This window comes from Myotis nattereri (genome assembly GCF_964212035.1).
Source record: "Myotis nattereri genome assembly, chromosome: 5".
NCBI classification, from domain to species: Eukaryota; Metazoa; Chordata; class Mammalia; order Chiroptera; family Vespertilionidae; genus Myotis; species Myotis nattereri.
Window position 1 is genome coordinate 18,643,131 of NC_138080.1, and position 24,678 is coordinate 18,667,808.

General features: G+C 53.0%; 2 protein-coding genes across 6 annotated transcripts in view; both read right to left on the reverse strand.

Moving 5' to 3' along the window:
- The window catches only part of KLHL26 (kelch like family member 26), a gene marked incomplete at both ends in the record, with an annotated part of 28,792 nt that extends 24,237 nt beyond the window's left edge, over positions 1-4,555 (reverse strand). For 2 of the 3 annotated variants that reach the window (XM_081090636.1, XM_081090635.1), the window contains one exon: positions 4,473-4,555. In XM_081090636.1, the coding sequence (XP_080946762.1) occupies positions 4,473-4,555 (83 nt within the window). The remainder of the gene's footprint in view (positions 1-4,472) is intronic. The other variant, XM_081090638.1, reaches the window with a different exon arrangement.
- A 10,824-nt stretch (positions 4,556-15,379) lies between these two features.
- On the reverse strand, positions 15,380-20,956 carry TMEM59L (transmembrane protein 59 like). Of its 3 annotated transcripts, none has more exons than XM_081092413.1 (8): positions 20,535-20,956; positions 19,423-19,576; positions 19,238-19,341; positions 17,938-18,090; positions 17,292-17,394; positions 16,702-16,819; positions 16,487-16,604; positions 15,380-16,232 (listed from the first exon to the last, which is right to left on the reverse strand). In XM_081092413.1, the coding sequence occupies exons 1-8, from the start codon at positions 20,712-20,714 to the stop codon at positions 16,104-16,106; spliced, it is 1,059 nt and encodes a 352-aa protein (XP_080948539.1). In that variant the 5' UTR covers positions 20,715-20,956; the 3' UTR covers positions 15,380-16,103. The 3 variants fall into 3 exon arrangements, with proteins under 3 accessions (XP_080948539.1, XP_080948540.1, XP_080948541.1); XM_081092414.1 differs by having other exon boundaries at positions 19,423-19,573; positions 20,535-20,796; XM_081092415.1 differs by lacking the exon at positions 17,938-18,090 and having other exon boundaries at positions 20,535-20,803.
- Between the last annotated feature and the right edge of the window lie 3,722 nt (positions 20,957-24,678).

A 24,678-nucleotide genomic window follows, 5' to 3' on the forward strand; every position in this document is an offset into this window, starting at 1 on the left:
ATGTTTCTCTCTCATCGATGTTTCTAACTCTCTATCCCTCAACCTTCCTCTCTGTAAAAAATCAATAAAATACATTTAAAAAAAAATGGAACTCCCATTTGACCCAGTAATCCCACTTCTAGGACTATATCCCAAGAAACCAGAAACACCAATCAGAAAGGATATATGCACCCCTATGTTCATAGCAGCACAATTTACAATAGCTAAGATTTGGAAACAACCTAAGTGCCCATCAGCAGATGAACGGATTAAAAAACTGTGGTACATCTACACAATGGAATACTATGCCGCTATAAAAAAAGAAGGAACTTTTACCATTTGCAACAGCATGGATGGAACTGGAGAGCATTATGCTAAGTGAAATAAGCCAGTCAGAGAAAGATAAACATCACATGATCTCACTCCCATATGTGGGATATAATGATCAACATAATTTGATGAACAAGAATAGATCCAGAGACAAATGGCAGGGGAGGTGGGGTTATAGAGCAAACAAAGGACTTTTATGCATGCATATTAGCATAATGGACACAGACACTGGGGCAGTGGGGGCTTGCCCAGGGTGAGAATGACTGGGGGGTGGGGGGCGTCAAGCTGGGAAAAAGGAGACATATGTACGTAAAACTTCAGACGATAAATAAAAAAATAAAAAAGGAAGTGCCTCCATTTAGAAAAGATTTCTTAGATATTACATTAAAAGCATGATCCATAAAAGAACTTTGATAAACTGCATCTCATCAAAATAATAAACACCTGCCCAGTGAAAGATATTAATAAAATGAAAAGACAAGTTGGCCCTAACCGGTTTGGCTCAGTGGATAGAGCATCGGCCTGTGGATTGAAAGGTTCCAGGTTTGATTCCGGTCAAGGGCATGTACCTTGGTTGTGGGCACATCCCCAGTAGGAGGTGTGCAGGAGGCAGCTGATCGGTGTTTCTCTCTCATCGATGTTTCTAACTGTCTATCCCTCTCCCTTCCTCTCTGTAAAAAATCAATAAAATATATATATAAAAAAAGACAAGTTGTAGACTAAGAGAAAATATTTGCAAATCATGTATCTGATAAAGGGCTTGAATCCAGAATACATAAAGAACTCTTAAAAGTCAGTAAGACACCCTGACAGGTTTGGCTCAGTGGATAGGGTATTGGCCTGAGGACTGAGGGGTCCCAGGTTCGATTCCAGTCAAGGGCATGTACCTTGGTTGCGGGCACATCCTCAATGGGAGGTGTGCAGGAGGCGACTGATAGATGTTTCTCTCATCAATGTTTCTAACTCTCTATCCCTCTCACTTCCTCTCTGTAAAAATATCAATAAAATATTTTTTTTTAAAAGTCAATAAGAACTCTGGACAGCTACTTTTGAAGAAAAATCCTATCAAAGGCAAACAAACAAAAGAACAGCAAACAAAACTCCATTACAAAGATCTCTAGACCTGGATGCTTTTTAAATAGACTCTTATCATGTGGAATCTCAGAAGGAAGGTGGGGGAGGGTGGGTGGGTGGGAGGTCATCAACCAAAGACCTTGTATGCATATGCTAGTATGCATAACACATGGATGCAGATAGTGGGGTGGTAAGGGCGTGGGGTAAGGGGTGGGAGGGGGGCTGGGAGTGGGCTGGAGGGGGGTCAATGGGAGGGAAAAGGGGACATATATAATACTTTCAACAATAAATGTTAAAATTAATTAATTAATTAATTAAAATGTACTCTAAAAAAAAAAGTCAATAAGAGCCCTGGCTGGGTAGCTCAGCTGGTTGGAGCATCATCCCGATACTTGAAGGTTGAGGGTTCAATCCCTGGTCAGGGCACAAATAGGAATCAACCAATGAATGCAAAAATAAGTGGGACAATAAATCAATGCTGATCTCTCTCTCTCTCTCTCTCTCTCTCTCCAAAATCAATCAATAAATAAAAATTTAGATCAATAAGAAGACAACTCAACTAAAAAATTGACAAAAAATTTGAAGACACTTGACCAAAAATATGAATAGCCAATGAAATCATGAAAAAATGTCCAACATCATTAGTTCTTAGGGACATGCAAATTAAACCCAAAATAAGATACCATAATACGCTTACAATTGCTAAAATTAAAGACTGGCCACATCAGTGCTGGTGTGGATGGGGAGCAGCTGAAACTCTCATGTATTGCTGATAGGAATGCAAAATGGTGCAGCTTCCCTACAATAGAGGATCCAGTCATTTCACTCCGAATTATACACCCAAGAGGATGGAGTATATGTCTCACAAAGATACATCATCAACCCAGCTGGCGTGGCTCAGTGGCTGAGTGTTGACCTATGAACCAAGAAGTCACGGTTCAATTCCCCATCAGGACACATGCCCAAGTTTCGGCTTGATCCCCAATGGGGAGCGTGCAGGAGAATCCATGATTCTCTCTCATCATTGATGTTTCCATCTCCCTTTCCTTCTCCCTTCCTCTCTGAAGTAAATAAAAATATATATATTTTTAAAATATACATAACCAAATCTTCACAGCAACTTCATTTGTAATTATCAAAATGAAAACAACCTGTAAATGGATAAACAAACTGTGTCCATGCATACAATGGAACACTATGCTGTAGTGAAAAAGAACAAACTTCTGGTACTTGTAACAACTTAGATGAACTTCAAAAACATCTTAAGAGAAAGAAACCAGTCACAAGAAGCCACAGATTATATTATCCTGTTCTTGTAAATTTTCTAAAAAGGCAAAATTACAGAGAGAAAAAAACCGGATCAGGGTGTGCCTTGGGTCGAGGGTGGGAGCGGGTTTCACTGCAACGTTCTTGGATGGAACTGAGTCATGATGAAAGCGTTATGAAAAACTGGATTGTGTTAATGGATGCATACTCATAAATTTATTTTTATTGAATGTATTGGGATAACATTGGTTAATCAAATTATATAGGTTTCAGGTGTACAATTCTATAATACATCATCTGTATATTGTATTGTGTGTTCATTGCCCCCAGTCAAGTCTCCTTCCATCACCATTTATTCCCCCTTATAAATTTATTGAAAGTCAATGAACTGCTCAGCTAAAATGAGTGAACAGTATCACATGCAATAAGTTATACCTCACCCAGATGATCCCACCCCAGGGCCTAGGGCAGGGACCTGGGTCCACCGTCCCCTCTTATCTGTTCCTCACATGCCACCTCATGCCTGCTCACCACACCCTGCCCACGTTCCCCGCTGAGTCTTTCCAAACCCTCTGAATCTCTCTTGCTCCCTGCTGGAGGCCTCCAAAGCCCAACTCGAGCATCTGGGCCGTCAGGCCTTCCTGGCAGCACCACCCCAGGTCCCCACAAGGAGAAACGACACCACAGCGCACAAGTACTGACCAACTTCATCATTCATCACGTTGACTGAAATGATTTGCTCCCATAACCTCTCCAGTGAGCAAGAGCCCAACTTTTGTACGCGGTCAGCCAAGGGTGGCCGGCTGTCGGAGGGGGCTGGGCTGGGCTGGGCTGGGCTGGGCTGGGCTGGGCCACAGTGGCCCTGTGCAATGTCAAGAGGAGGGGAGGTTGTGCTCCCTAAGGCCAGTGTTCTTCCCTCTGAAAACCCAGGACACCACCTGTAAACATCAAGTTTTACACCGATTCTGGGTTCAAGCAACCAGTCTCAGGACTTAGCCAAAAGGAAAGGGGACTGCCCTCTTACCAAAAGGGGTGAATTCTGGCCCCTTAGTCTGAAGGCAAGACCTAGCTTCAAGTCCTTTAGAAGGGGTAGGGGGGGGAGATATTTAAACCCCATGGGTTGGGAAAGGATAGATCTTCCGTGTTTTCTTTAGAACTTCAGGAATCTCTCACCATCCTCAGGCTCCCCAAGACCTACTCTGGCCCCTCAAGACCCCTATCCCCGTCCCTGCCCATCAAGACTCACTGGGACCCCACCAGGACTCCCAGCCTCCCCAGCCAGGTTCTTCCAGGCCTCTTAGGCCTCTTGCAGGTCCTCAGGTTCACTTGAGCCCCGTATCCCAGCCCTCCACAGCCCTCACCCACCCCAGGTCCCCTCAGCACGCCCTCGGGGCCACCTTTACAACACTCGGGGGCCCCTAGCACCCCTAGAATAGCTTGGGCCTCAGTCCCTGCAAGCCCCCTTCAGTCCCCTCCGCAGCGTCCCGAAAACAGCACCGACCACCTCGGGACTGCCCCCGCCCCTTCTCAGGCCCTCTCTGCCTCCCAAGCCCCTTGGCGCTCCAAGTTCCCAGTCAGGAGCCCCGAGGTTTCCCTTCACACCTCCAAGCCCCCCAACGCCCCCTCTGGCTCCCAGAGCCACATGGAGACCCTCGAGGTCCTGGGGCTCCCAGCCCTCCTTCAGGTGCCCCTCAGCAGCCGCTAAAGCCTGCGGTCCCCCGGAGAGACCCTCGGGCCGCCCAGTACACTTCCAAGCCCCAGGGCTCCCCGCAGATCACCTGAGCCCGGGGGCAGCTGCAGGCCCACTGCGGGCCCGGTCTCACCTGCTTGGGCGCTCCGGGCCCGGGCCTGCACCGAAGCCAACGCCACCGCTGCCGCCGCCGCCGCCGCCACCGGACTCCGCCATCTTACCGCCGCGCGTTCGAGTGACGGGGAGCCGCGCGCCTGTCCAGAAAACTGCGACTTGGGGATCCGGGGGCGGGGCATGCTCCGCAAGGGCAGGACCTGAGCGATGAAAGGGGCCGGGCGTGTCGGAGGGGCGTGGTCTTCAGGGAGGGCGTGGTCTGAAGATGGGCGGGGCGAGGGGAGAAGGCTTGCGCTCCTGAGTAGAGGAGAGGCGGGGCCTGTGGCGAGGGGCGTGGTCTGGGGAGAGAGGGGCAAGGCTCAGTCCACAGAGGGGCGGGGCCTGGTCTGGGACGGGTCGGAGCCTAAAAGACGGTTGCAGGGTGGCGGGGGGGATAAAGGCGTGTCGATCGGCGAGGGTGGGACCAGAGAGAAGCGGGTGGAGGGAGGCTGTGCGGACCGTGAGGTGCAGCAGGTCTGGGACAGGGTCTGCTACGGAAAGGGCAAGGGATGGAGCCTAATGGGAGGTGGGGCTTGGGAAATTGGACCCCGAGCCCTGAGAACCACTCATCCCCTCCAGAGTCACTCCCTCTCCAAGACCTCCCTCTATCACGGGAACTCTCACCCTGTGCCCAGGTGTCGAACTTCCAGCCCATGTTTGAACCAATAGGGCCTCCTCCGTAAAGCTCCCAGACCTATTGAGGGCACCTCTACTCCCAACCCTTGGAAAGTCTAGAAACTCCGCCCTGGCAAGGTTCAGACTCCTAGGATGTTCTCTCCAGCCTTGAGCCCATTTATTCTTCCACTCTCTGAGTCGGAAAACCATCTTTTGTGCAGCAAGCAAGACCCAGGGGTCCAGATGGGGCTTAGAGCCCTCCCTGCAGTCAGCGCTCAGAGAAGAGGGTGGATATGGACTGGAGACTCCAGAGGAGACAGCAAGGGGCTCTTGAGTAGATAGAACCTACTGTAGGTAGAACCAGACCCAACTAATCCATATCCAGCAGAGGGTCAAGTATATACTAGGTGTTCAATCGATCGTTTGTGTAAAATGCTCAGGAATTGACACTTCAAGTTGACAGATACCAGGTGCGAAAGGACCCTGCTGACCTCTCCAGCACACAATAAGTGCTCACTGTTGAATGCGTGCATGAGCAACGTGCATTCCCAGCAATCTCTGCACACACACACACGCGTGCGCGCACACACACACACGCACACACACGCATGCACACACACACACGCTCTCCTGACTGTGGTCGGCGGCCACTCAAGCCTTTGTTCCAGATGAACCACATGCAGGCATCAAACCCTGCTCAGCTGAGACCTACAGCTCACACACCCGCCAAACATACGGCTGCAGTCAATGGCATCCATATGCACACACACTTCATAAACACCCAGATTCAACCCACATGTCAGACAGACAGCCCAAGATCACTGGGCCCCTGGCTGTATGCACATGCAGGGCATGCTGCAGACACACAGTGCTGTGGTCACACTAGGTACTCCAGGAGTGCACGTCACAGGACAGCCAGTACAAAGAACCTGAGGCAGGGGTGTACCTGGAGTGTTGCCTGGCAGGGAAAAGTGAAGGAGAGGGGTGCAGTAGGTCATGGAGAGCTTGTGGGTCACTATGGAGGCATTTTCCTACATAAAATGAGGAGAGGGCTTGTCAGCAGAGCGGATGTAACCAACATGACAGTAGGGGGCAACATCTTGAAGAAGGGACAATACTTAGGAGTGTTCTAGGACAAATTATAGGACTTGTCCCAGGGTAATGGCAGAGAAGGGCTGGAAGGTGGTCCTAGCCAGGAGGTACTTTGCAGGTGGTGCCAATAGGAGATGCAACAGATGGGATGTGGGGTGAGGCAGAGGAGGCCAGGGCTCTTGGCCTAGCGCGACTGCCTGCCACACCTGAGATGGGGCACAGGCAGGTAGGGAACCTGGAGGGACACCAAAGGTTACTGCACAGCCTCGTCCAATAGTGACGACCTGTGATCTGGCAGACCCCACAAGCGGGGACGCAGCAGACAGCATCCCGAGGCCTAGCCACCATCTGGCCCACAGCTGGCATGGCTCGCTCAGAGGCAGGGGCCTTGCCATCTGCTCCTCTGCTCTGGATCAGCTGCGGGCCTCACGGCCCCAGGTCAGAGCTCAGAAGCCCGCTAGTAACCCTTAGGTGCTACAGAGGAGGAAACCGAGGTTTGTCGGGTAGGAGGGGCCTTGTTTCCTACAACCTCATGCCGGGGCCTCCTCCACCTGTCTGCCCTTCACCACCGAGTGGCCTTGGAGCGAGCTGTAAATGCTCCCAGTGCTTAGGTTTGCTCCTTTACAAACTAGACAGGTCATCCTGGCTGGTGTTACTCAGTGACTCAGTGGTTAGAGCATAGGGTCACAGGTCCAATTCCAAGTCAAGGGCATGTATACCTGGGTTGCAGGTTCATACCCACCCCAGTCAGTCTGGGCTTGTGCAGGAGGCAACCAATCAATTGATGTTTCTCTCTCTCTCTCTCCCTCCCTCCCTCACTCCCTTCCACTCTCTCTGGAAATCAATGGACAAAATACCCTCTGGTGAGGATTAACCAAAAAGCAAAAAATAATAAATAAACAAATTAGACAGGTCAACATCTGATGAATACTCACTATTACCACCCTGAGTTCTGCATCTACTTCTTAGGAGCCATGAGGCTTCGACAGGTTGCTCTAGCTATTTTTTTTTTAACTTAAAAAAAAATTTTTATTGATTTCAGAGAGAGGGAGAGAAACATTAATGATGAGAGAGAATCATCAATCTGCTGCCTATTGAGGATTGAGCCCGAAGCACAGGTATAAAATTGAACCCTGACATCTTGGTTCATGGGTCGACATTCATCCACTGAGCCACACCATCCAGGACAGTTTTCCCATATTTAAAATGACTCTGAAGGGCAGAGCACAGAGACCAGGATGAAATAAACAACATACTGTGCTCAGAGCAGCTCAGTGAATAGCCCTGAGTCCATGCCAGCTGACGGCACTTCCCTTCTCCCCCATACCCACTCTCCACCCCCCAGCACTACTTGACTTTTCTATCTAACAAAGTCTATATTTTAGTTTTCCTTTTTAAAATTGAGATATAATTCTCATATCATAAAATTTACCATTGTAAAGTATACAATTCGATGGCATTTATTGCATTCGTGATGTCATGCAACCATCACGTCTATCTAGTTCTAAAACACTTCTATCATCCCCAAAGGAGATCCTGTCCCCAGTAGCACTCACTCTCCATTTCTACTCCCCCCGTCCCTAGTAACTAGTAATCCGTTTTCTGTCCCTATGGGCTTACCAATTCTGGCTTATTTTATTCAGCATAATATTTATGAGGTTCATTTACGTTGTAGCATGTGTCAGTGCTTCACTCCTTTTCATAACTAATATTTCATTCTGTTTATTCATTCACCCATTGATGAATACTTGGATCGGCCCCAGACGGAGTGGGATGGCTACTGTGAGTAGTGTGCTGTGAACATGTGTGCACATGTATTTGTTTAAACACACAATTTCAGTTCTCTGGGGGTATATGTCAATTTTACAGGTGAGGAAACTGAGGCTGGGAGGGTGTGAGTCAGCATTCAAGAATGTGGATTTGGTCTGAGGCTGGCCTCTGCCAGACACATGTGGCCTTGGGCCTGGGGAGCTACCAGGACCCCTGGCTCAGAGGAAGAGACCCTGGAGGCCCTAACGGTCCTCAGCAGCACTTGGTCCCTATCAGCCATTACGTTATGAATAGTGTAGTGGTGGGGGCTGCTGAGACTCCTCTTCTCCCTGAAAGCCCACTCTCCCTGGTAAAAATCACTGGAACCTGCTTTGCCCACCTCGCACGAGGTCCTCCCAGGTTTGGCTCATCTCTAGGCAGTAATCCTGACTCTGTCTGGCTGTGGACTGTCATCTTCCCCCAACACCCCAACTGAGATGGAGGTCCCCAAGAGCGGCCTCTGATGCAACCTCCCATACAGTCCACTCCCGAAGGGCTCAGAGCCCGAAGCCCCTGCTGTGTGACTGCAGGAACCCTTCGCCCTCTGCATTTGACCTTCACTGTCCGGGAAGGAATGCAGAACTGGTCACTCTTTTCTCAGGGCCAATTAGTGGCCCACGGTGCACATGCTGTGGACATTTGAGTATCTGGCTCAGAGCCTTTTTGGAGGAACGGAGACTCATTCTTCCTGAGGGAAGGATTAAGTTCATTCCCATTTCAGAGGTGTGGAAAGTGAGATCCAGAGAATCTAAGAGTCAAGAGTCACAATGATTGGTTCCTGCACTATGTATTTACATAATGTGCCAGGTGCTGTCCAGGGCTCTGAACCAGTCCCTGCCCCTGGGGAAGTTGACATTCCAGGGGAGGTCAGATGATAAACAGGAAAAGGAAATGGATGACAGTTCCCCCAAAAGATCCTTATGGAGCTACCCTGTGACCCAGCCATTTCACTCCAAGGTATGTGCCCAAAGACAAGTGAAAGGAGCTGCAAAGACCCTATTTCTTTAAAAAAAATCTTTTATTGATTTCAGAGAGGAAGGAAGAGGGGAGAGAGACAGAACCATCAATGATGAGAGAATCATTGATCAGATGCTTCCTGCACACCAGCTACTGGGGATGGAGCCCGCAACCCAGGCATGTGCCCTTGACCAGCATCAAACCTGGGACCATTCAGTCCACAGGCCAACACTCTACCCACTGAGCCAAGCCAGCTAGGACCAAAGAGCCTATTTCCAAACAAGGTCACAAATGAAGAGGGTGGGGACACCACTCAACCTACTACAGGTCTTTATCCGAAGGAAAGGAAGACGTGGTTTCACCAAAGGTGTGAACAGAAATGGTCATAACAGCCCTAAACTGGGAACATCCTAAGGGTCCACCAACAGGTCTGTGAATAAACAAACAGTGACATAGTCACATAATGGAATACTACGCAGCAAGGAAAAAGAACAAACCAGTGCCACATGCATCCCACAGGTGGATCTTGCTGACATTAAGTGAAAGAAGCAGGCGTAAAGAGGACACACTGTATAAATCCACTTGAGTCAAGCTCACAGACAGGCCACGCTAATCTATGGTGACAAGTTGGGACAGGGACCACTTGGTGTGGATCATCCAGGAGGGAAGGCACTAACCACAAAGGGGCACGAGGCCTTGAAGTGATGGAAATGTTCTATTTCTTGATTATGTAGCAACAGGAAAGGGGGGTTATATATGTCAAAACTCACTGAGTGCTTAAAGTGGTTGCATTATTGAATGTAAATTTTGCTTCATTAAAGCCAGTTCATTTTTTACAAAAGCAAAAATAAAAGAGGCCAGATGGAGCCAAGGTGATAGAGGTAAGACCTAGGGCTGCCTCTGAGGGGTGACTAACTGGAAAGGGTCACGAGGGACCCACAGGGGCTTGGGGTGCTCTGTACTTGGGTCACAGGAGTGTAAACATTCATGGCTCTATACAGTAAAAAAGGGTGTATATTGCTGTTTGTGAGTTACACTTCTATGAAAAAGAAAGACCTAGAGACTCAGAGTTAAAGGCTCAGAGTAAGTAATTTGCCCAAGGCCCCATCAGGAGAATGTCAGAGCCATCCTACCCGGGAGCTCACCACTGGTCTCGTACTGCTTCCCTCCAGCGCCAGGTGCTGGGCTGTAAGCATGTCAGGCAAGATCCCTGCCCTTATGTTCCAGAATATTCATCGATCAGCTGCCTCCTGCACACCCCCTACTGGGGATGTGCCCACAACCAAGGTACATGCCCTTGACCAGAATCAAACCTGGGACCTTTCAATCCACAGGCCGATGCTCTATCCACTGAGCCAAACCGGTTAGGGCATGTATATTCTAATGGGAAAGACAATCTGAGACACACAAACTGATCAATGACCAAGGCCTTTCCTGATGGTGAAAACAGCCATGAAGTCAATGGGCTGAGAGCCACCAAGCGGAGAGGGACTACATTAACCATAGGTTAGGGACAGCTTCTTTAAGGAGGTGATGTCCAGCTTTAATAAAAGCAGGGGACAGACTATTCTAGGATGTTCCAGAACATTCCAAAACATTGTCTTGTGGAAGGGCCCAGAATGTTCCAGAACGTTTCAGGTGGAAGTAATGTGTAGGCTCCAAACCTGATGCCAGAAAGAGCCTCAGAGATAGAGACAAGAAGCCACACTGGCTGGGGCAACGTGGGCAAAGCTTGGAGCGAGGAGGGAGAGTGTTGACAAAGATGTATTGAGAGCAGCCTCCTGGAGTGTGGGACACAGCTGTGCCTGAGACTGCTCGCGCGTCACATCTGGCAGAGGGAACATTTATTAAACCAATCATCACACAAGCAAAGAAGCAACAATATAATTGTCAACATGATAGAGGCTTGAGTTGGGGCATAGTTCCTTAGGGGGGCCAGGCTGAGCCAGGAGGGCAGGGAGGGACATTCAAGCTGAAGACCTGGCCAGGAAGATAGCAGAGCCTTCCGGGAAAAGGGGACAGCCTGTTTGGGGACCTTGAGGAGGGAGAGTGCCAGGAGCCCTGGAGAGTCTGGTAGGACTGGGTGTGAAGTGGGTGGTGGGCAGAGTCACATGACACAGGAACCCTGGAGGCCTCAGCCTCCCTATTGGGTGGATGCCTGGCCTTGAGCAGGAACTTGTGTAGCCCCCAGGGGGGCCTAACCTGCACCTCCCACACATAAACAGAAGATAAAGACATGAGTCCCCTGCCCTGACCGGTTTGGCTCAGTGGATAGAGCATTGGCCTGCGGCCTCAGGGGTCCCAGGTTCGATTCCGGCCAAGGGCATGTACCTTGGTTGCAAGCACATACCCAGTGGGGAGTGTGCAGGAGGCAGCTGATCGATGTTTCTCTCTCATCGATGTTTCTAACTCTCTATCCCTCTCTCCTCCTCTCTGTAAAAAATCAATTAAAAAAAACAAACAAAAACATGAGTCCCCATCCTTCCCTGCAGACGTTGGGGAAGTATTACAGGGACACCTCACTGCCTCCCTCCCTTCCTTAGCAGATTACCTCCCAGGGCTCAGGGCTCAGTACTCAAGCCTGTCTCCGGGAAAACAGGACAGCCGGTTGCCATGACAACCCTGTGTTATGAGGACACATGAGCACTACTGCCATGATGCCAGCCACCACCCACCATCCATCAGGTCTGCACTGGGTACAGCAGGAAGGTGGAGGAAGGGCCAAGATGCCTGGAAGAACTGGGAGAACAGAAAAGAACCCTGAGGCTTAGGAAGCTGTGGTGAGCCAGGGCTCCTCACAAGGTCACCTCTGCTAGCCCTCACCCCTGAAAGGAGCCCCAGATGGAAGCAAAGGCCCCCTCTCTCCTGTAACCCCAAAAGGGACCCAAAGGCCTTTGCATGGCACTCGGGCCCCTCTCCTAGTGAAGCCCTCAGAAGGGCAGGTGATGTGAACAGGGATTACTTTTCTCGGAACACACACACACCTCCAACACACACTCCTGCACCTGGGACATACCTCCCTTCTCCCCAGATGCTATCCATCCTCAAAGCCCAAGTTAGCTGCCACCTCTTCCAGGCAGCCATCACTTATCACCTTCCTGGAAGGGACTCGTCCCCCTTTCCACACATCCACAGTACACATGGTTTCTACCCTCACCACCTAATGTTATTAACTCCTCATCTACGAGGCATTCACTCTTGGCCCAGCCTTGGCCTGGTCACCAGAGCTTTGAGATTTAATACACTAGAGCCCTGGCCTGTGTGGTTCAGTGATTAGAGCATCAGCCTGCACACCAAAGGGTCATAGGTTCAATTCCTGGTCAAGGGCACATACCTGGGTCGAGGTCCAATCCTCCATCAGGGTGCACATGGGAGGTAACCGATCGATGTCTCTCTCTCTTTCTCCTTTCCTCTCTCTAAAAATCAATAAACATATCCTCAGATGAGGTTTTAAAATTTTTTTTTTAAGAATTGATACACTACACACAGCGGCAAACAAACAAAACACAATCTCAAGAGAGAGAAGGGAGAAAAAAGATTCAGAGATCAGTCACAACTTTTGAGTTCCAAGAAGCTCAATGCAAACTGACATAAGCCACAAATCAAGAGGCAATGTGGGCTTCAGGCACAGCTTGATCCAGGACTTCCAGCAATGTCATGAAGACAGTCTCTCTCTACCTGTCTGGAAGGCTCTGTCATTTGGTGACGTATGACCCTTGGTAGCTCCAGACACCCATATCCTCCCAGCTCAGCAACTCCAGTTAACAGGGCATGTCACTCTCCCAAGAAATCCCACCAATACTAGAGGAGGCTTGGGTCATGCTGCTCAACTTCCCCTGAGCCACATAGGTTTGGTCAAAGCAAACCAGAGTTCTATTAGAAGGGAAGAAGAAGGTGCTAGATATCAGGTAGATTCCTACCAAGTCCATGATAGCATTCTCAATAGAATGAATAGCTGCTGTAACAAAGGCCCAGAGGCTGGACCATTGATGTTACTGCAAGAAACAATGAGGAAAGAGCCCATTTTGTTGGTCGACTAAAAGATGGGAGGGACACAGCAGGAGAGGTGCCTGCCAGTTGGCAAGTATTGAAAGCCCGTAAGAGAAAATTAGGTGATGTCTGAGAGCAAGAGGACGTCATGGGAGTCCGTAGGGGAGGGACATGGTCTGACCCCACATAGGGGATGGCCTTGACGGGGAGAGGCTGTTTCTGGGGTCTGAGATGGAAACAAGGAGAAACCCAAGCACACATACTGATCCCCTGCTCCATGTGCCATCGTCTGAGACCCATGGAAGATGTCTTCATGGAGCTTATAAAATTATGTTGCCCTGACCGGTTTGGCTCAGTGGATAGAGCGTCGGCCTGCGGACTGAAGGGTCCTGGGTTCGATTCCGGTCAAGGGCATGTACCTTGGTTGTGGGCGCATCCCCAGTGGGGGATGTGCAGGAGGCAGCTGATAGATGTTTCTCTCTCATCGATGTTTCTAATTCTCTATCCCTTTCCCTTCCTCTCTGTAAAAAATCAATAAAATATATTTAAAAAATAAATAAATAAATAAAATTATGTTGTACCAACGTTGAAGTAATTGCTATTTAATAATTATAATTGTTTAGTAATTACTATGTGAAGCACAGGGAGGTTGACAGGGAGCTAAGCATGGGTATAACAGGGAATGCTAGCCCAGTCTGGGACGGCTGGGATGTCTTCTGCTGAGGAGCATAGTTAGTTAAGAATTTGGGCAGAGCCAGGTATTCCTGGAAGAAGGAAATGCATGTGCAAAGGCCTTGGGGTTGGAAGGAACATAGTAGGCTGGAGCATAGTGCGTGAGAGGCAGGCAGTCTCTGTAGAAGTGGTTAATGTGTTTTTTTAAATTTATTTATTGATTTGAGAGAGAAGAAGAAGGAGGAGGAGAAGGAGAAGAAAGAAGAGGAAGAAGGAGGTGGAGGAGGAAATGGAGGAGGAGGGAGGGAGGAAGACATCCATTTGTTATTCCACTTATTTATTCTTTCATTGGCTGCTTCTTGTCTGTGCCCTGATGGGAGATCAAACCTGCAACCTTGGCATATCAGGACAACACTCTAACTAACTGAGCTACCAGGCCAGGGCCAGAAATGGTTAATGTTAATGGAGCCAGATTGGGGCGGGGGGGTAGGGAGGGTCATGTTGGTACATGTTTGGGCTCCTCATGGCAGCAGTAAACCCAGAAAGGAGGTGATGTCTGGGTTTGGATTTGTATAATACTGACAGCTCCCCAGCTGCTGCACGGAGCTGGAAGGTGGCTGGAGGGGAAGCAGGGAGCTGAGAGAGGAGGTGGTAGCTTGGACCTCAAGTGGTTTCCATGGTGATAGAAAAGCATGTGGGCTGGAAGCCAAGGGGACAGGTCCTGCTGATGGGATAAGGTGGAGTGAGGATAGGTAAGAATCAGGGGCCACCAGGCGTCTGAAGCCATTGGGATGAAGAGGACAGGGTGGAGATGTAGGAGAAAGGACCTCTAGGGGCCCTCCCAGCTGGGCTAAGCAGTTCTGGTAGCCATTTCAATTGACAGTAGGGATGTTTGCACAGCACTGTGGATGAATCGAATCCCACTGATTTGTATGCTTTAATACTGGTTAAAATTCTATGTGAGTTATATATTTTATATATTTTATCACCACAAAAAAATAGAGGAAAAACCTTAAGTATATATCAACTCAAACTGAAGAAAATGAAAGTACTGTTCTTCAGCCACCTAGCTTATACTGCAAGGGCTCTGTAACACATGTGGCTGGGGGGGGTGCGGGCAGAACGTTTCTGTCATCACAGAAAGTTCTACTGGGCAGGGCTGGCTTGCTTCCACTTCTTATCTCTGTCCAGGTCTCATTTCCTGGCAACGTTCCCAGGGGCGGCCCTGAAACCACAAATCGGGCCCAGAACGACACCTGGGGGCCTAAATTGCCTCTATGTTGAATCCTGATGCTCATGGTATCAGGCAGGGTCCTAGCAGCAGCAGGAGACACTGAGAATGAAGATCCAGGAGTGCTGTAATGAAGGGGTTCTTTGCAAAGGTGTGGGCAAGGTTGGGTAACTGACTCAAGAGGCTCGGTGTGCAGGACAAGCAGCCGAGGGGAGCCGTTACCACGCCCAGGCTGAAGGCTCACTTGATGGAGGTGGGTGAAGGGAGGGACATGTGGAAAGAAACACCAACTTCTCCTTCTTCCCATCTCCTGTTGGTCCGGTCACCCCCCGCCCCCTCCCACCACCATGGTTGACTCTAGCAGAAGGCAGAGAGCCCAAGGGAATCAACCTCTAGGGGCACACGAGCCACAGGGAGTTCCCAGGGCCTCCCCCATCTCAGAAAGGGCCTGATGGGCAGAGGTCACGGCCATGCTCAGGCCACTCTTCCAAGACAAACAGAAGCAAGCTTTGTTCAAGACGTTGTTGTTTTTTAATATATTTTATTGATTTCTTACAGAGAGGAAGGGAGAGAGATAGAGAGTTAGAAACATCGATTCAGCTGCCTCCTGCACACTCCCTACTGGGGATGTGCCCACAACCAAGGTACATGCCCTTGACCAGAATCGAACCTGGGACCTTTCAGTCCGCTCTATCCATTGAGCCAAACCAGTTAGGGCCAAGACATCGTTTATGGACATGGTTTATTCCTCCTGATCCCCATGCTGCAACTCCAGCCTTAGTCACCCACCCTCCCAGCAGGGAGCTGTCCACAGCTCCTCCTGAGAGGGTCTCCTCTCATGGGGCTGGATCTCCAGAGGTGAGGTGGGGGAAAAGGGGGGAGCCCTAGCACAAGACGATTGGTTCCTCTGAGGCTTCAGAAATGCACCCTCTCCAGGGGAGAGAGGAGGAAAGAGGAAGGCGACACAGAACGTGGGTTCGATACTCATGAAGCTACACAATAGAAAACAAAAAGCAGCAGGCACCAGGGAAAGGAGGCCCAGGGAGGAACAAACGCCAGACCCCCACTCCCAAGTGGCAGCATGGCAACCCCAGGATCCAGAGGGGTGAGGGATGGGACCAGGGAGAGAGGATTTGGGGGTGCAGGAGCCCAAGGATGGTCCCACGCTGGCCTGGACCCCCCTGGGCGCAGGGCAGTGAGGATGCAGCTTCCCCTGCCCCTGGCTGTACGTGGTTCAAGGGTGGCCTACAGCTTGGTCGGGTCCAGCTTCAGCTTGTAGGGTGGGGGGCTGTCCCCATAGGCGTGCGACGGGGGAGGATACAGAGGCCAGTCTGGCTCTGCCATGTAGCCCTTGTGCTGTTCCAGGGTCAGGGGCTGGAAGGGAAGAGGAGGGAGGGCAGGCTAAGGAGCCCCACCCTGCAAAGCTCCTTCCCGCCCCGATCTCAGGTCACTCTGACTAAGGACGGGGGGCGTTCTTCCCTCCATTTAACGAGGGAGAGAAGAAACTTGCCCCACATCACACAGCAAGTCAAAGGGTCCTGCCTCCATGGAGAGGGGAACCCCCATCCCGAACTATGGAGCACCTCTCCCCTGTCCCTCCTCCAGGCCCACCCGCTGGCCCCGCCCACCTGGAACTTGAGGTGCTGGCCAGGAGCAGTCACCAGAGTGGAACAACTGAGCCACAGCATCACCAGCACAGAGAGGAAGAGGCAACAGGCCAGGACCCAGCGAGGAAGCCCCGAGCGCCTGCGCAACACGGCAGGTACACTCAGTGACCCTAGTGGGGCTTGGGAACCCTCCCTTCCTGCCCCAATCCCCCCCCCCCCAGGGCCCTGCCACCCACCGGGACATGCAGCTGAGGAAGTCATTGTCCTGCAGCTCATCAGGCTCCACCTTGACCTTGTTGCTGGTCCTGACTCGGATCTTGGCCTTCCTTACCTTGTCCAAGGGGCCTAAAGGGTCTGAGAGACAGGTTGCTCCTCAGTGGCGGCCAGGCCTTCCCTTAGAGGCCACAACAGCCACTGACAGGAGAAAGGAGGTCAGGACCTGGAGGTCATGGAATCCTGGAACAGATCAGAACCCTGGGAGAGGGACCATGAAACCCTGGGAGAGGGACCATGAAACCCTGGGAGAGGGACCATGAAACCCTGGGAGAGGGACCATGAAACCCTGGGAGGTGGACCATGAAACCCTGGGAGAGGGACCATGAAACCCTGGGAGAGGGACCATGAAACCCTGGGAGAGGGACCATGAAACCCTAGGAAACAGACCAGGAAACCCTGGGGGATGGATTATGGGACCCTGCTAAGCAGACCAAGGAACCCCAGGAGTTGAGACAGAAATCCCAGTCCTAGAGGGTTCATTTGCCAGGAGGACTCCTTGTGGCAGTGGAGCTACCCATGGAAGGAACACTGGCCGCGGCTCAGACCTTACCTACGTGTACCTCCAAGGCCTCAGGATGAGATCCTCTCCAGGTCACCTCCACTCGCTGCAGACGGGCCCCCTCACGCCCTAGGTTCTCTACCATGGGCTGGGTCTGGACCAAGAATAAGACAACACAGAGAAGGTCTTTCCAAAGGCACCACCTCAGTTCTGGGAAGCACCTTCCTGTGCCCCACATGTGCCCCACGCCCAGCTGGCACCTAGTCCCACTGGGTGTAGGAAGGAGTCTTCTGTGGGGCTGTGATGTCAGGGATGTTGTACCCTGCTACTGTGAGCCCCTCAATCTGTCTTGAACCCAGCCTCCAGCTCATGAAGAACATAATCCAGGCCAAGACAAGTGAATCACGGGGTTTGGCTGAGAGGTGGGGTCAATCAGTGTAAAACCCTGCTTAATTAAAACTCCAGAGAAGTTGTAATTTAGAGCCTTAAGTATCCATCCTGCTAGCAGGAGTAAACTGCTTGCCTGGGAATAAAGCCACCACAAAGGAAAGTAGAATCAAGTGGTAAAGTGAGACACTGAACTCCTGGATCCAGCTGTGCCTGAAGCATCAGCTGTAGACTTTGTATCTCATGACCAAGAATGATTGTATCCCACCTTCTTACCCTGATCGGGTGTGGCCCCTGCCAGGCTCCTCACCTGGAACACCACCACCTTCCCATTGTCAGTCTGCAGGTAGTATGTCCAGGTGGAGGAGACGAAGCCCTGGGCTGAGTTGACAAGGTCATTGCAGAGGGTGGAAAACAAGTCCAGGAGCGAAAGAGCCCTGCTCGGAGCTTCCAGGACCTTTTTCTGCCGAGAAGGCACAGAATGTGACTAAGGCAGGGCACTGACCAACTGGAAGGGAGCTGGGTGAGTCCACTGTGATTGGAATTCACTGAATGGTTTGGGGCAACAGGGCTTCATAGGGGAAACACAGATCTCTGCTGCATTTCATTGGCTGAGTGCCCTGGGGGAAATAGATCGCTCTCTCTGAGCCCGAGAATGGGAATGATTCTCTTCCCTCAGGTGGTCGCTACAAGATTTTAACTAGACAAAGGCACAGCACTAGTGCCTAATATATAATAGCCGCTATTATTAAAAACTTTGCCACCATCATTATTCTTCTCTTGGTGGTATCAGGAGAATAGGAAGGAAGGATAGTGCTCTGTCTTTTATGAATAGTGAAAGGCTGGAGGGGGTGGAGGAAAATGGGGGAAGAAGGGCTTTCTGTGAAATCCCAGCCCATGGGTCTCTGGCTACAATGAGTTGTTTGCTGTGCCTCGGTTTCCTCTGATGCTGCAGTCCCTAATTTCATTCATGACTATGAGGGAGCAGTTATTAATAAGTGAGCAGTTATTATTTCTCCCCAGGGTGGTGAGGAAGGGAGGGCACTGTGTGTGTGTGCTTGCAAGGTTGCTTCTCCCTGAACCTCAGTTCTGAGCGCCCCACCCCCACCCCCCAGATGACAGTGGCCACCTGTTCACCACGAGAAAAGTGCTTAGATCAACACCTGGCATGCAGTGGGTGCTCGATAAAGTGAGCTCTGGTGGCACGGAAGACGACCTAGTTGAGGGAATAATTATTAGCCCTGGTGGCACTGGCTTTAGATGCCACCTCTGCACAGCTCGGTGTGACCTTGGACTCCTTGGGCATGACATTGTCCCTGGTACCTCCAGGCAGCAGGAAGAATTTGGGACAGGCTGAGGTCAGACCTGAACCAAGATAAGTGCTTGATAAATGGTGGCTATTTTCTATTATTTACTTCTTGCAATGGGGGGAGGGGTGGTGGTGAGGGGGGACAGAGATGACAGCTGAGACTTGAGACATGATATGCTTGATCGAGGATACCCAGTAGGCCCAGAATGGATCAGAGAGCCTGGGAGGCTCTGGTCATGAATGTGGATTTTGGTAGAAAGAAGGGGTATAAGTACAGGGTGGCAGGTGGGAGGGTGCCCACCTTCTGCATGGTCTCCGGCTCAGGTTCCAGCTCAGGGTTCTGGCTCCAGCAGCCCTCGATACAGGCCTGCTGCTCCATCTCCTTCACGTAGGCCTCCACGCAGGCTGCAGGAGCAGGAGGGGGTGACTGGGAGCAATCTTCCCAGGCCATCTCTCCCCACCCTGGCCCACCCAGCCAGCCCTCACCTGCTTCACACTCAGCTTGAGTGGCATTGGGTTTGGAGCTCCTGGCCACAAACCGGCAGATGGAGAAGAGGCGGCAGCCTCGCTCACAAGCACTGATGGAGACGGCCCTGTCGTATTCATTCTGGGCCTTGGAGGGGTTCTCCTGGTCCAGCTTCTGGGAAGGGGAACACAGGGCTCAGGCCAGAGGGGGAAACAGGAGGAGGTGGGCACTGGAAGCACTCAGAGGAGGAGATGTAAGATTTGGTTCTCCTTCCTCAAATCTAGGGAGATTAGGATGAGGCTGAAAATACTAGTTGGGGCTCTTCGCTCTGAGGAGCACAAAAAGGAAACGGGGCTTCAGGAGGAAGATGGACAGCGGAGGACACTGGTTTCGGGGAAAGGTTAGAAAACTAGGGAACGTGGAGGGAAATGGGCCCCTAAAGGCTCCAGGGAGGAGAGGGGAGATTGAGGAGGATTCTCCATCCTGAGAAAGGGGAGAGGGTGCTCAGAACAGGCTCTGTCACCCTCCAGACCTGGGAAAATCGGGATCCAGCTTTGCGGGGGGAGGGGAGGGGGGGAGAGGTACAAGCGGGGGCTGGTGGCTCTGTGCGGTGGCTCTGAGCGGGTGAGGGAGGAGCATATGAAAGCTGCCTGGGTGGGCGAGGAGGAGGAGCCTGTCTGGCCTGAGGGAGGTGCAGGTTGGGCGCCCCAGGTCCTTGCGCAGCAGTGTAACCAGAGCCCGTCAGGTGGCATTAGGATCCTCCTCAGTCCTCGCCCTCCCCCTCCCCCGCTTGAAGGGACTCCCCCATCCCCACCCGCAACCCCGCATTCATCTGAGAGATCGGATCTCAATACTCTCCCCCATCCAAGGAGACCCCCCCCCAGCCCATCCCCCAAGGCAGGAACATCCCCATCCCTTCGGGGGGACCGGGTGCCTGCGCTTGCTCCCATTCAGGAGACCCAGCCCTTCCCCCACCAGAGGGGCCTAACCCCGCGGGAGAGACAACCCCCATTTCTGACCGCTTAACCCTCCTAGGAACTCATCCCGTGCTCCCAACCGAGAGACCCGCATCCCCAACCGCTCCTGCGTCAGGAGATCGCGGGTCCTCCGGCGGGCGCCGCATGCGCGTCACCTGCGAGGGCTGCAGACGAGGGTAGCGAGCGCGGCACCGCTGCTGGCAGCTCTGCGTGTCCCCGAGCTGCGGGGCGAAGGGGTCGCGGGCGTGCGGGGCGTGCGGGGCGAGCGGCGCGGGCGTGGCGAGCGGAAGCTGCAGCAACAGCAGCAGGAGTGGCAGCTGCGCCACCGGAGCCATGGTCGCGCCAGGCTCTAGGGGTGCAGGATGCCGACTCCCGCAGGCGCGGAGGTTGCGGCGGCTGCGGGGTTCCAGTCGCTGACGTCACCCGAGTGAGGCAGCCTGGGAAGGGGGGGGGGCGGAGGATGCGGAGAACGGGCGGGGCCAAGGAGCTGCTGCAACTCCGGGATGCGGGCAGGTGGATCGCGGCCCCTGTCATCTGGTCTCTCGCGTATCCACTGGAGAGAGGAGCTCAGCCTGAGCTAGGGACCCAAAGGAAACAGACAGGGTGATGAGATACAGGAGTCTATTTGCCAGGATATCGGGGAGGGCCTCCCGGAAGAGGCTGCGTTTGAGCTGGCCAAAACAGGCAATCGAGGCAGGAGGAACTGCGAGGAACCTGACGTAGGGAGGGGCTTGTTAGGATAAGAGGGAGGTGGGGCTAAAGCCTGACCCTAGAGAATGGAAATGAAGCGTCGGGAGCGTTGCAAGCTGGTCAGCCAAGGCTTTGGGAAGGTCCCCGGCATTATCTCCTTTGATACCCAAGTCAGGGGGGCGGTAACTTGGGAGCAGTGTGCCTCCTTTGGAAAGCCCTCTCAGCCCGTCCTCTAGTGTGCCTCTTCTTCTGGCCCAGCCCTAACCCACAGATCGGGGGATCGGGCCCCTGCTCCCCCAGACTGAGGGCCTCTCGGCCCGAACTGAGTGGGGTGGGCAGAGAGGTGCTGATAGGGAAGTGGGGAGTGCTGTTAAAATTCCCAATGGTCTTGGGAAAACTTGGGACAAACGGACACTTCTGGTTTCCATAAAAGCCGTACTCCCCAGGTGAGGAATGGTAGCCCCGTGAACCTCGCGTTAGGTCACCCTAGCTTCCTCTCTGCCAGGCATGGGAGTGGGGGTACCCCTCTAACTCGGGGTCTCCTGTAAAGGTGACCCCTGCTCCCCAGTGTGTCCCTCACAGGTGCCTGCCAAGGCCTGGAGGCCTCCCGCGCCTCTTCTACGCTCCGCCCCCGCAGACGGGGCGACAGCCCCGCGGGGTTGATGGGTCAAAGGGCGCCTCAGGTTCCGGCCCAGGAGGAAGGAACGGAGGTTGCGGGGGGAAGGGGGGGGGGTGTTGGAATGGCGCACGCTTTCTCCCCGGCCGGCCGCCCCGCTTTCATGTCCGCGGCCTCGGCCGGCCCCCACGTGGCTTAATCAGGCGCGGCTGTGCTTGGTGAACCCCGAACATCTGGATCCTGGCGCGCCCCTCCCCCGCTCCCGGCTAGGCCGCGGCGACCCTGCGGCGAGGGCCTGCGGCTGCGGTTTGCGAGGGTGGGGAAGCCCGCGTCCAACCTACCGCGCGCCAGCCCCGCGCCTCGGGCAGCGCCCCACTTCCCCGGTGGGAAACCCAGGCCCCAGGCCCCGGCGGCGGAGTTAGGATGCAAGCCCACACATGTCAGCTCCAGAGCCCGAGCGCTCACGCCCTCCGCAATTACCGTCCTGCATTTATCGCAAACAAAACCTTTCCCAGGCAGTTTCCTGCAATAAATGTGTAAGGAAGTACCAGCAGCATTTCCCAGCTTGCAGATGAGGAAACTGAGGCTCAGGGTGGCCAAGGGTGTCGGTCCAAGTTAGAGAAGCAAACGACGGCAAGATTGGAGGACGCGCGTCGGGGATACTAGGCGTCGCTCTTAGAGCGGAAAAAGAAGTAAGTACAGCCGAGTCCTGCGGAGGGGGAAACTGAGGCAGGAGGGGTTGGACCGCTGGCCTTGGTCTCCCGAGAGGAGTGGAAAGGTTAGATTGCCGCCGCCCCTCTTTCTGCTCCGCGAGGCTGCTGGGGGCCGAAGCGGAAGGAGGAATTGACCCCGGCCCCCCAGGTGAGCCCGCTCGCCCCTCCTGTCGTTCCCGAGGGAGCAGGTCCAGGTGAGGGGCGGGAGGGCCGGCGGGCGGCCAGGGTCGGATTTCAGGAAATCCGCCGACATTCCTTCGGGGCTTAAGAGGGAAAGTTGACTCGGCGCCGCCCCTCGCCCCCCCCCCCACTTCCTACCCCCTGGGGCGGCCCGGTGGGGGCTGCAGGCGGGAGGGGGGGGCGCGCTGCGACCGGCCTGGGTGTGAATCAGCAGAGCCCGGCGTCCGGGAAGCAGCAGCTGCGGTCAGAGCGGGCATCGGACAAGCGCCCTTTGTCCCTTGCCGCCCTCACCACGACCCCGCTGACCCCCACCCCCAAGTTGGGTACAGGCGGGGAGAAGGCATGGCCTCTTGGCGCCAGCGATTGCTGACAGTGGGGAGGCAGGGGAAAGGGGCACAATGTCACCCAACTGTCAGCCTCCTGGACCCCAGACGTCCAAAGTTCTCCAGAGAGCAAGACGGGCAGGGAGCTCACGCTCAGTGCACTGGCCCTGACCTGGACTCCCACCTCCAGTGCCTGTAACCCAGGCATCCCAGTTCCCCAGCCTCAGCCTCCTGGGTGGAAATGATAAAGCACCTCGGTCTTATGCACACAGGTCCTGAACCTTATTCTGCTGCTCCCCCCGACCCCCACCCCCACCCCAAGTCCAAGTCCAGAACCTCACTGTCGCCACTTCCTGGGAACACTGGCCTGAACCAAAAGGCAGCTAATCTAAGCAGGGGATGGGGGTGGGGATGGTGTCTCAAGGGAGAGACAGCTCTGTGCCCTCCTCATTCCTACTGGCTCTGGGTCTCTATGGGACCCTAAAGGTGCTGTAACCATGGCCTCCCCCCAGTGGCGCCTCAGAGCCCTGGCCTGATGCAGGGAGCTGGGGCTGGAGGGTCTCCCCCAACCTAATCCTTAGGTGCAGAGACTGAAAGACTAGGGAAGAGCCCCTCCCCTAGCCCATGTGGGGCCCTCCCTTCATCGGCCCCCTCAGTACATTCCCAGCCACCTTCAAGGACTTGGGTCAATATTTGCTAGAAGTTCCATCAATGCTGGTTCCTCTCCCTGAACAAAGAGGTGCTGCAACTGGGGAAGAAGGGGTTAAGTCACAGGGACACCAAGGTTAAGGAAGGGTGCACCCAGAGGTCAAATCTTTCCTTAAAGTCAAAGGTATGGGGTCAAGGTCACCCAGAGGGCAGAGGGCACACTTCAGGACAGGGTTGGACAGGATTGGGAAATCCAAAGAATCCATACCCTTCTATCGGTAAGGACCAGAGAGGGGTGGCTACTGGCTTGGGTCACACAGCACTTCAGGGGCATAGGCCTGGCTAGGACCCTAGGCAACATGATACACTGGGACTGAGTTTTCTTGCTGCTTGGAGGGACTGAGAATTCTCTATCTTTTTATTTTGCAAATGTTCACTGAGCTCTTCTCCTGTCCTGGACCCAACATGAGGGTCCTAATGGCTCTCAAGCTGCTCACAGTCTAAAGGAAATAAGTCACCAGAGAAAGCTGATGTTTGAAGAGCTGTGCTACAAAGACTATTTAAAAAGGGGAAAGGGATAGACAGTGCTTGGGAAGGGTGGGAGGTCTTTCTGAGAAGACAACGCTTGACCTGTGACCTGGTGGCAGAGAAAGCACTAACTGGGGGAAGATTGGGGGGAATTGCACTCCTGCAGAGGGAACAGCAAACGTACAAATACCCTGCCTGATGTGTTTGGGGAAATGGGGCTGCAGTGGCTGGAGCGTAGTGAGGGAGAGGAAGGGGAAAAGGAAGGTGGAGAAGAGGAAGGGAGGGGAGGGAAGGAATGTGGCAGAGGAGACCTGCTTCACTTCTTTTAGAAGTTCCCTCCCTCTGCCTGCAATGCAGATGGGGACAGAAGATTATGGGGAAGGTATGGGGTCAAGGTCACCCCAGAGGAAGCCAGCGACACCCCAGAGGGAGGTGGTGGGGCGCAGGCCCAAATGTGGTGGGAAGAAGGGGGTCAGACTCTCAGGATGGGGATGTATTTTGGAATCAGAGCCAACAGGATTTGTTGATGGATGGGACGTGGGGGATGCACAAAGGAGAGAGTTGTCACGCACGCCTCCAGGTCTCTGGCCTGAGCACCTGG

Bases quoted from the DNA above. Each gene is read 5' to 3' on its own strand.
- TMEM59L (XM_081092413.1), bottom strand. From the start codon at position 20,714: ATGGCTCCGGTGGCGCAGCTGCCACTCCTGCTGCTGTTGCTGCAGCTT. The intron at 17,395-17,937 runs GTGAGGAGCCTG...TTCTTGGTCCAG, and splicing joins GGAAGGTGGTGGTGTTCCAG to ACCCAGCCCATGGTAGAGAA. The intron at 16,233-16,486 runs GTGGGCGGGGCC...CTTCCCTTCCAG, and splicing joins GCCAGCACCTCAAGTTCCAG to CCCCTGACCCTGGAACAGCA.